This window comes from Acinonyx jubatus, chromosome X, assembly GCF_027475565.1.
Source record: "Acinonyx jubatus isolate Ajub_Pintada_27869175 chromosome X, VMU_Ajub_asm_v1.0, whole genome shotgun sequence".
NCBI classification, from domain to species: domain Eukaryota; kingdom Metazoa; phylum Chordata; class Mammalia; order Carnivora; family Felidae; genus Acinonyx; species Acinonyx jubatus.
In genome coordinates, this window is record NC_069389.1 from 94,801,244 (window position 1) to 94,812,594 (window position 11,351).

General features: G+C 51.2%; 1 protein-coding gene across 1 annotated transcript; it reads left to right on the forward strand.

The window, feature by feature from the left end:
- Positions 1-798: 798 nt before the first annotated feature.
- Positions 799-9,253, forward strand: PGRMC1 (progesterone receptor membrane component 1). The gene is made up of 3 exons (XM_027054228.2): positions 799-1,223; positions 4,597-4,752; positions 7,888-9,253. Exons 1-3 carry the CDS (start codon positions 896-898, stop codon positions 7,989-7,991), a joined length of 588 nt encoding a protein of 195 aa, XP_026910029.1. The 5' UTR covers positions 799-895; the 3' UTR covers positions 7,992-9,253.
- The last annotated feature ends 2,098 nt before the right edge of the window (positions 9,254-11,351 follow it).

The window sequence follows — 11,351 nt, forward strand, 5'->3', positions numbered from 1 at the left end:
CACAGAGGGTTGCTTGCTGATGCGCTGGGACTGAGCAAATCTCTGATTGCCGAGAATGAACTCAACGTAAATCCGGCGAGCCGATCCGTCTCCCCAGATATTGGGAGAGTTGTCGGACAGGGGCCCGTGCACCGACTGGAGCTACCCCGGGGGTGTCCACGCCACAGCCTCGGGCGGGGAGGACTGGAGAAGGGTCGTGGAGGAGAGTCAAAGGGGGCTCCCAAAGTGGAAATGGCTAGTCTGGGCCTCCAAGGTGCAAAAGGAGCTGGAGGAGAGAGTTTCCTTCCTGTCCCCCAAGAGAGCCCCGCGGCCCCGGGGGGGATGGGCGGGGAAAGGTGAGGCTTCAGAATGCAAGGCGGGGGAGAAGCCTGAAGCAGCAGAAATGGGGCCGTGCGCGGCGCGCATCAGGTGGCGGAGGGGGCCTCCGCCAGAGCTCTGCAAAGCCGAGGCTCTCGGAACCGGTCGGGGCGCAAGGAGCAAGCGAGGGTGCGGAGGAGGGCTGCGCGCTGCGTCGCGCTTAGCTAGAGGATGGCGCGACGATGGCGTGAGGCCGGGGCCGGGGCCTCGCAGGTAGGGCCGAGGCGGGGGGGGGGGGGGGAGGCGGGGGGGGGGCCGATCCCGCGGCGCCAGGGTAGGCGGGATCCGGCTGGGGGAGGGGAGCGACGGCCCGGAGGCCAGGTGGGGGGCCCGAGCTGGGCGGGGCGCGGCGCCCCGGCAGCCGCGGGGGAGGCGGGGCCGGGAGGCTCCGCCCGCCTAGGCCCCGCCCCGCCCCGCCTCCTCCGCTGGCTAGTCCTTGTCCGCCGATCCGTGCGCGCCACAAGCTCGCAGAGAGGGAGGAGAAAGCAGCCAGTTCCGGAGCCCTCCCTAGCCCGGCCCAACCTTTGCTCCAGAGATCATGGCTGCCGAGGATGTGGCGGCGACAGGCGCCGACCCGAGCGAGCTGGAGGGTGGCGGGCTGCTACACGAGATTTTCACGTCGCCGCTCAACCTGCTGCTGCTCGGCCTCTGCGTCTTCCTGCTGTACAAGATCGTGCGCGGGGACCAGCCGGCGGCCAGCAGCGACAGCGACGACGACGAGCCGCCCCCGCTGCCCCGCCTTAAGCGGCGCGACTTCACCCCTGCCGAGCTGCGGCGCTTCGACGGTGTCCAGGACCCGCGCATACTCATGGCCATCAACGGCAAGGTGTTCGACGTGACCAAAGGCCGCAAGTTCTACGGGCCCGGTAACGGCGGCCGCCCAGGGGACGCGGAGACAAAAGAAGGGGCCCCGGCCCGGGGCTGGGTCCGGGGGAGGCGAGGGGGAGCGAGGCGCCCTTGAGGGGAGGAATGGCGATCGTGGCGGGGCGGCTCCCAGCGGCAGAGGGCAAGGGGCCCTCAAGTGCCGCGGCCGGCGGGGGACGCCGCCAGCGCCGGGATGGGGGTGGAGGGAGAAGGCTGGAGCGCTCAGGCCGGGATGGGAGGGGGGCGGGCGAGATCGCTAACCGGGAAGGGGGGCACCGCCGAGCGCAGTGTTCGAGGCGCTTCGAGGGCACGGGGTTTGGGGCTTTCTGGAAGGAGGGGCGGTGTCGGGCTGGAGAAGGGAAACGAGGGTGTCTCGAGGGAAGCCGGGGGGGGGGAGGGGGGGGAGGTCCAGCCTCGGAGAAGATGCGGAGGCCGCTGCCGCCGGGAGTGGCCGTGGTGTAACGTGAAGGTGCGGGAGATGGAGCGCGGAGGTGGGATTAGCAGCAGGTCGAAGCCGCGTGCGCGCTGGCGGGTGATGTGTGTGTGCGTATCCCGTGTCCGTGGCTCGCCAGGCGCGTGTGTGCGTGCGCGCGCGCTTGGAATGTGGCATGTGTCAGGTATGTGTGTGGCATGTGTTTGGTATGTGTGTGCGCGCGCTGCGTGTGGCCGACCGAAAAGCTGGGAGGTGAACTAGGAGATTCCGGGGGGGGGGGGGGGAAGGGAGCTGCTCGAGGGCGGAATGAGGCTGAACGTAGCGGACAATGGGAATGTGGCCAGATGAGAAGGTAATAGAGCATTTCAGTCTATAGCGCGAGAGAAAGGACTAGAAGCCAAAAAAAAAAAAAAAAAAAAAATTAAAAATGGAGGGAGAGAGAAGTGGGAGGATCCTGGGAAACAAAAGGGGTAGGGCTGTGAGGGCTGCTGGGTGTGGGGATTTCAGGAAAAGCCAACCGGAGGGGAAATGAGGGTGGCTGACTGCTGAGCCATTGGAGGACAGCAGGCCCGAAGGGCCTTAGAGATGAGGCTTTCTAAGCCTGCTGGTGGATCAGAATCACCTGATGCGCTTGAGGAAAAACACCGATTCCCGGCTTAATCACCGCCACCGTGGAGGAGTCTGTCGGGGAGGTCCAGCAATCTGCATTGTAAGAGGCTTTCCCGGGGGCGCCTTTGAGAAACGGCCGGGTTTGGAAAGTCGAGCCATGTAGGATATTTGGAGAGGAAGGAGGTTTTAGCTCGTTTAATACGGACTCCTAAAAACCGAGAGCTCAGGGAGTGTGTCCACATGGAGAGTACTCTCTCTTGCTCGCGGGTCTGGAGACGCGCACACATACCCGTGATCCCCGTCATCTCCACTCCTGCTTTGTTTTACTCGCCCAGTCCAACTAATCAAGATCAGATGTGGGAAAGTTCTTACGGAACTCGTCCCCTTAGCAGTGTTTCCTTGTGGCTGATTTAGAAGACCTACTTTCTGTAGGCCGTGTAGCTGTCAAGATCATTTGAAAACCACACCTCTATTATCGGCACTTACCCTGGCACACCTAGAGGCATTTTCAGTGGACATAATCATGTAATACCCGTTAGTACTGAGCTGCACCATCAAGTAGTCCAAAGACGTGCACGGGCCATCATCATATGATTGTAATTTGCAAAGTCATTGGGAGGAATGTAGGCCTGTGCACAGAAACACAACACTGGGAATCAGGCGACCTGAGTTCTAATCCGGGTTGGATTACTGACCAGCTGTGTGACCTGGCACGAAGCATTGTTCTCTCTGGGCCTTAGCTGTCCCTCTGAAAAATGCTGAGGACGGCCCATTGGGAGATCTTCCTAAGTCTCTACCCTGCGCTGTCGTCCTGTGAGCCCATGAATGTGTGATACCATGTGCAAATGATAATCCGTGTTACAAAGGATTCCTAAAAATGATTCATTCCGGTGCCCATTATTCTATGCATGGCACCTTTGTGGGCACTGGGAATACAGCAGGGAGCAAAACAGAAAAAGGGGCTGCTCATGGAGCTTATATTCTAGGGAAGGTACATTCTGGTGAATATATTCCTAATGCTCCCCTTGGGCCATTTTTCAGTATTCAGTGACTATAATCTCTGAAGTAGCAAGGTCCAAACCAGAACAATTGGCCTATTTTCAAGTACTAGATGTTACCATGTCCGCTAGAAGTGTGTGTGTGTGTGTGTGTGTGTGTGTATACAGTGTGAAAACTGTGAAACGTGTCATGTGAAAACTGTGTAATGGGTTTGTTGGGTTTTACCTTCTCTAGTGGGAGAGCAAACAACCGGTTTTCTTTAGAACCTTATTTGCGTTCAAAAGTTGGTCATAAATTTTGTCTAATTTGTACACAAATAAATTCCTTGTGGATTGAGCTTTCCAGTGACCAGGGGGCATATTGAAACTTGATCCGGTCTCATACTTGGCCTCGTGGTTACCTACAAACTTTTTAATGTCAGAGTTGCTACCCAATCTACCTTGGGGAAACAGCACATGGTTTAAAGTACACTGGATTCTTTTCATTTACTTGTGCAATATTTAAATAAGTCTAAACATCCACGTCAAGTACCTACAAAATGATTCACCGCTCCCTTAGACAAAAGTCTATATAATAGCATTCTCATGTCTCATATATTTGTTTGGGATATTGATTCAGTCTTTGTTTTCCGTGAAAGTGTGAGGATTTTGAGTCTTGTCTTCAAGCTCACCAGAGTGACAGAGGTGATCTCTGTGCTATTCTTTATTGACAGTGTAGATTATGTAACATGAGGAGAGATTTCTGAACCCCTGATACTCTCATAAAATGATTTCTCCTGCAGATACCACATGTTAATGTTTGATACAGTCTCACAACCAAAGATCACCATGAGATACTTTAGAGTCACTAAAACAGATCAGAATACATTTTATAAGGAAATGTTTTCATTTATGCCTTAGTATTTATTACCTTAAGAAACTGTAACTTTCGCCGCTGTAGCCCTAGTGCCTAGAGGAGAAGCAGGCTCTGGGTTCAGTCCTAAAGCCGGATTCTGACCCGTGGGCTCAGTATTATCTTAAACGATTTCCTACCACCGCATCCCGCCCTAGGAAATAAGCATTCATGGTTTTCTTATTAGCTGTCTGAAAAATCACAGGAAATGGATGATGATGCATAACATACTGATTTGTGACAGTTTGAGGACAACAGATCCTCCAGTATCCACCATGTAATGACAAAAGCATCAACGTCACTTAGGGTTTCCGAACGGAATTGGATACTGCAGAAGGGGGCTTTCTTCGTTGATGGGTAAGGAAGCTATTTCCTATGTATGAACCACAGAGAAACTGTCCGTCTAAAAAGAACTGATCTTTGGTTTGGTTTTGTTTTTTAAGAGGGGCCGTATGGGGTCTTTGCCGGAAGAGACGCATCCCGGGGCCTTGCCACCTTCTGCCTGGATAAGGAAGCCCTGAAGGACGAGTATGATGACCTTTCTGACCTCACTCCCGCCCAGCAGGAGACCCTGAGTGACTGGGACTCTCAGTTCACTTGTAAGCATTTTTTTAAAATTGTGCCTGGATCAAATTTCTACCAGTAATGGGATTCACGGCAGCACAATAGTTACTACTAAGCAGCCTGAAACTGGGGAGCATTTTGATAGGCTCCTGAACGGACGGATCAAGTTCATGGCTTGAAGTGATTGCAGCAGTGCTGAGTCACCTGCCATGATTGCGTCCAGTTTTTAGCTAGTTCCCCATGGAAACTTGGGTTTCTGTTATTTAAGTTTTTGACGGGTTTGCCTAGATTCCACACTAGGATTTGGTGCTTGGCCTGTCGGGGAAAGGATCATGGCCATGTAGGCTACAGAGAGGGATTTCAGAAGTCCTTACTAGCAAGGCTTGCTATTTAAAAGCAGCCCACATTTCTGTTGAAGAATGGGAGACTTGTGTTCAACAAAACAGCTTCTTTTTGAATCTAACTGAGCCTGACTATAGGCCTCATCTACAAATGATGCTTATAATCTGCCCAGCAACAATGGTGTCTGCATTTTTAAAAAGAAAGGGAAAAGGAGACACTTGTTTCCTGGCTTATGCTATGGGCTGAGGTCTTTGGGGCTGGAGGGTGGGGGGAGGGAGGACGAGGATTAGTTCAAATTTCAGGAATTGAGGAATCAGCTCTTGTCAAACCGAAGTGTTTATCACTTTAGCAACATCTCACTGCTAAGAATTTGACTAACCTTTCCCAGCTTTGAAACAGAATATAAAGGCCATGACCATCACTTTCAGATTTTTTATTTATTTTTGGAGCACCTGGGTGGCTCAGTCGGTTAAGCACCTGATGTCGGCTCAGGTCATGATCTCACAGTCCGTGAGTTCGAGCCCCGCGTCGGGCTCTGTGCCGACAGCTCAGAGCCTGGAGCCTGCTTCTGATCCTGTGTCTCCCTTTCTCTGCTCCTCACCCTCTCTCTCTCTCTCTCTCTCTCTCTCTCTCTCTCTCTCAAAAATAAAAGCATTTAAAAAAAATTTTTAAGGATTTTTTATTTATTTTTTATTTCTTTTAACGTTTTGTTTATTTTTGAGAGCGAGCGAGACAGAGGAGGAGCAGAGAGAGGGGGGGAGACACAGAATCCAAAGCAGGCTCCAGGCTCTGAGCTGTCGGCACAGAGCCCACAGAGCCCGATGTGGGGCTCGAACTCATGAACCGTGAGATGATGACCCGAGCTGAAGTCAGACGCTCAACCGACAGCCACTCAGGCACCCCCTAAGATTTTTTATTCTAAAATGCAGTTTTCTATTTGCTGTTCTCTATAGCCAGTTAAATATTACTGACTCTTTTGGCTAAATCCAACCTTCTTTTTTTTTTTTTTTTTTTTTTTTTTTAAATAATGCTGACTTCGGTGTCAATTATTAGCCAGCTACGGCTCTACCCCTAGATTTTGAATCCCAAGCAGACAAAGTATAGCTTTCAAGTCTAGAGGCAAGTCTTTTTACTTTGAAAACATGATTCAGCTATTTAACACTATCTAACATAGTCCCTGGTTTTCTTGTATCCTAAGGATGCTTTTGTACACGTAGAGAATATTCTTCTGTATGAAACCAGCGAGTTGTAATTTATTACTGACAAAGCTCTATCTTCTAGGGCCTGCCTTCACCAAGGAGGTAAAAACCGTAAAAACTTTCTCCCCCTTCCACTAAGACCCGCCCCACGCTCTGTTGTGACACTGGAGCTCCACTCAAAACTAGCGTGGGTTCCCCTTAAAGCAGGTTTCTTGGGCGCCACCCGCCTTTTATTTGTTTTATGCAATCCCAGGCACCCTAGGGACCTTTACAACATGTTCAGATAGGGAAGTTCCAGTCTAGTGCTTATTTCACACAAAAGCCGGTCTGGTACCTGGTTAGACAGGTTGGTTACTACCTGTTCAGAAAGAGGAGACCCGGCCCTCTTGGCCTCTGGCATCCATAGGCTTAATCCCTCATGAGCTTGACCTCAAGAATGCAGCCAGTGGGGCCGTGATCCTGCCTTTTGCATTCTGGTTTGCACCCTTAAATCTGTTGTCTCCAACATCTCCAGTGCTCTCCTGCCTCCTTAATCACTTGCTTTTAACGATGCATAGCTTGTTCCTTGTGTTGGGAAGAACCACCGTCTCCCGCTTTGCCTCCATCCACTAGAGTCCTCGTTCCTCCCCTTCACTGTCACCCGTCTAAGAAGTGCTGGTCCGTAACCACTGCTTTCTTACTCCCAGCGATGCGGTTTCCGTCCCCACAGTCCCACAGAGCTTCCCTTCCTGAAGGTTTCCAGGGACCTGCTTCTTGCCAGTGTTAACTTCACTCCTCCCGCCCTTGTAGAGCTCCTGTCACGTGCCCCCGCCCCCCGGGGGGGGGGCCCCCTCTCCAGAGTCCCCGGCTCCCGTTGGAACTTCATTAACGCGCATTTCCAATTTTGCTTTAAAGTAGCTCGCATCCTTCCCTTTCCATTCCCATGGACGTCCTGCTTACTCCTGGCCCTTGTTCCTTCACATACTGATCTGGCCGCCTGGGCTCCCTGCGCTGGGCCTCCTTGCTGTCATCTGCCTGGTCTGCCAAAGCGCTGGTTTCCCATGCCGTTCTTTTGTCATAAACCTTCAGTGCCCTTTGCCACCTGTAGACGAAGTCCAGACGCTTCGGGCCGGCTGTCCGCCACCTCCATCATATTCGCCCACACTGCTTAGCCAACCTTCCTCCCGCGTCGTTGAGCTCTCAACTCGGTCTCTCTGATGTTCCCCAGATGTGTGCGGCCTGGCCTGCATGCGTCCGTACGCGGCATTTTCATTTTCTGAAATCCCTCTTGCCTCACGTCCTCCTACGCGTCCTCCCAAGCATGTCGTCCTTCGTGAGGCGTTCTGAAACCCTTCCAAGTAACTCCTAGCGAGCCCTGCTCTCCTGCTTGTGCACACAAACACGACTCTGCGTCAGCCTTCCCTTGCACACTCCTCGCCCAACACCGCCACCCCTTCCGTGTTTCTTCTGAACAAAAGTCTTAATTCCCGGTCACCAAGGGCTGTGGCATAAGACCTTCCTAACAGAGACCTTCAAGAAGCCCGGCACATCGCCGCATAGACCGTAGGCCTCTCGTGAATGTTTGCAGGTGGGAGGTAGTGGTTCTGGGTAAGGCACGAGAGCGATCATTTGTGTTTTCTTTGCCTCCAGTCAAGTATCATCACGTGGGCAAGCTGCTGAAGGAGGGGGAGGAGCCCACCGTGTACTCCGATGAGGAAGAACCAAAAGATGAGAGCACTCGGAAAAATGATTAGAGCGTCCAGTGGAAGCATATCTATTTTTGTATTTTGCAGAATCATTTGTAACATTCCAGTCTGTCTTTAAAACATGGTGATTTCCAATATTTAGAAACGTTTCGAACTTGGCTGTAAGTTTTTGTAATTAACATCACTAGTGACACTGATACACAATTAACTCCCGTCTCCCAAGTGCATGATGCGTTTGTGTGTCGCAAATCCAGACCGTGAACTGCAGGGCCGTAATACAGACGTTATTACCGTTCCCTTCTCTCTGTAGTCAGTACGGGCCGACTTTCAGTTTGTTTTTCCTGAAAGAGACAGGCAAGACTTGGGTATTCCCTCCCTGCCCAAGCAGGTAAAGGTGTTAAGTGTGCAGAGCCCTTCCAGCAACCGAGAACAAAGGATGAACTTGCAGTCCCGACGTTCTCAAGACAAGCAAATCCCTCATTTCTCAATTGACTTAGCTGCACGATTTCTGTTTTATCTACCTCTAAAGCAAATCGGCAGTATTCCAAAGCCTCTGGTATTGAGTAAAGAAAGCTGTCCATTAAAAAAAAAATTTTGTTTTGAAATCTCAAAGCTGGGCTCAGTTGGGAAAAATACATGCGCTGTGTTTCTAGACCGCCTTACGATTTTTTTTTTTTTTTGTCCTCTGGACACTCAGATGCCCCCGCTAACACAGCGGTACACAGTGAGGCTTGAAATAGGATCTGAACATTCGAAGGGAAGCCTTGGAAGAAATCAGCCGGCTTGCCTGAAAAGCTAACTCTACGAAGAAAACGTAGGGACCCTCTTCCCCATCCCCACGTTCACGGTGGGACGATGGTTATCCGACCCGGTTTGCCGCGAGGGCGGGGGGGGGGGGGGGGGGGGGCGTGCCGAACAGAACACGCATTTGCTCTCCCAGCAGCCCTCGCGCCCGCCTCTGGGGAACGAAGAGAGTACAGGTCGCCGTAGCCACACGGCTCTCAAAATCCATTCGTTAAGGTAACCGTCATTCTTCTGTCCCGACAAAAGTAGCCGCCACAAGAGGAGTCGGGCCGGGTGTCTAGGTCTCTGATAACTGGGTCTTTTTGGTTAACAATAAACTTAGCTTAAGTAGACTGTACAGTCGTATGAATTCGTAAAAGTATATGAACTAGTGAGGTCTCCAACCCTTGTAACTGTAGTTGAATAGTCCTTGTATTTTCTTGTGAACCGTGTTTAATGGTTTTACCTCAGATCAGAAAACAAAATGAAGTGCTTTGGTCAGTTAATAAAAACGGTCTTACCCAGTATAGCGTGGTGGGTTGTCTTTTTTTTTAAACCTCGGAAATCAGATTCGGTCATTTTACTTTAGCTTAATACTCAGTTTCGCTCCTGAGGTGTGTGTGTATTCAAAAAGAAACCCGTTAAGGGGCAAGACCTCAGACCCTCACACCACAAACCAAATACCAGCTTCTCTTGTGAAGAAGTAGTGAATTGAGGGGCGCCTGGGGGTGGCTCAGTCGGTTAAGCGCCTGATGGGTTCAGGTCATGGTCTTGGGGTTCATGAGTTCAAGGCTCACGTTAGACTCTGCACGGACAGTGCGGAGCCTGCTTGGGATTCTGTCTCCCTCTCTCTCGGCCCCTCCCCGGCTTGCTCTCTTTCTCTCTTTCTCAAATAAAAATAAACTCGGGCTCAGTAGGTTAAGCATCCGACTACGGCTCAGGTCATGATCTCATGGTCTGTGAGTTCAAGCCCCGCGTAGAGCTCTGAGCTGACAGCTCAGAGCCTGGAGCCGGCTTCAGATTCTGTGTGTCTCTCTCTCTGCCCCTCCCCTGCTTGTGCACTCTCTCTCTCCCTCAAAAATAAACATTAAAAATAAACCTAAGAAGACAGTGAGTCGAGATTAGCTAAGCTGCCTTAATTCCAACGTACAAATGGACATTTTTTTAAAAAACTAGTGAATTTATTTTTTGTGATTTGTCAAATTCTGCCTCAGAACTTTTCTAAACTCCACGGCAGACCTCTGCCTTCGGGTCCATAGCAAGGTTATTAAGGGGTAACTGCTGATGGCATTAGCAAGTGCCAAGGCACGGTTGGTTGTTTCCGTTTCCAGATACCATCTGACCAGGAGAATATTCAGGAATTCTTTCACGGTAGCTAATTCCCCTCCTAGCAAAAGATCAGATTTGCGTATGCAGTTGGTTGTATAAATACAGCCTATTAATATTAGTGTTTTGCCATTTTGACGTTAAAATTGGCAGAGTTTTCTTACGAGGGATGTACTCCCTGGACGAAAGAGGGCTTGCAGCTTTCCGGTTTTTCTGTTACCAAACATTGCCTATTTCTTTAAGTTTTTATTTATTTATTTCGGGAGTGGGGGCAGAGAGGGGGAGGGAATCCCAAGCAGGCTCCATGCCATCAGCACGGAGTCTGATGCGGGGCTTGAACTCACAAACCAGGAGATCATGGCCTGAGCCAAGATCGAGAGTCAGCTGCTTAATCAACTGAGCCACCCAAGTGCCCCTGTTTCTTTTGTTTTTAAATGAGCTTTTCCCCGCCCCCCGCCCCGCCCCCACTAGGTTTCATGCAACTAATATTCCAGTTGCCTGTTTCGTGCCAAGCACCCTATTACACTGTGTGCTTCTGGGAAGGGGTGGGAGGGAGAAGTTGGGCCATCTTGCAGCCTGAAATCTTTCAGATGCGAAGATTAGGCTGCTCCTTTTTCTAAGCTAAACGGGTGTGTCCGATGCCAAGAGGAAAACATCCAGGGCCCTGTTAAAGTTTCAATCTCAAATAGCCCGATCCCCCACCATTGAGAATGAAATCAACATTGTATTGATTCCATGTAAAAGGATATTACTAGAAGGCAGGACTTCAGTCTAGAAACTTCTCAAATCCAGCTAGCATATTCAGAAGCCACATTATGTAAAAGGTGCCATTTAAGATGGGGGCGTGGAGGTTACAGGCACCCGGCCAGTGGGGGAGGTGTGAGGTGAACATCTGCTTGTTCCCCTGCCTTTATCCAGCCCCTGCAGAGGCCCTGCGTTCTCAGGACTAGCGTCCTAAGCATTCTCTCCGTGTTTGCCCCGCCTCCCCATATCTGTGGCTTCTCTACATAACAACACGTTCACAACACGTCGTCGGAGGGCCAAACAGGCTAATCCTAGACCCAGAACAAGCATCCGGACAGCCCTTGCTGTTTCAGAGAGAGAGCTTTTTGACCCCCCCAAAAGGGACCCTTTCAGCTGTAAAGTACCCAGATTGTACTAAGGCACAGGCAGCCTTTGTTACAGAACACTTCGAGGCAGCGTGCCGGATGCTTCACGTGAAAATACAGGTGACACCCGAACGGTCAAAGATTGACCAGTGAAGCCCCCGAGATGCCCCCACACCCCCACTTAGTCCCG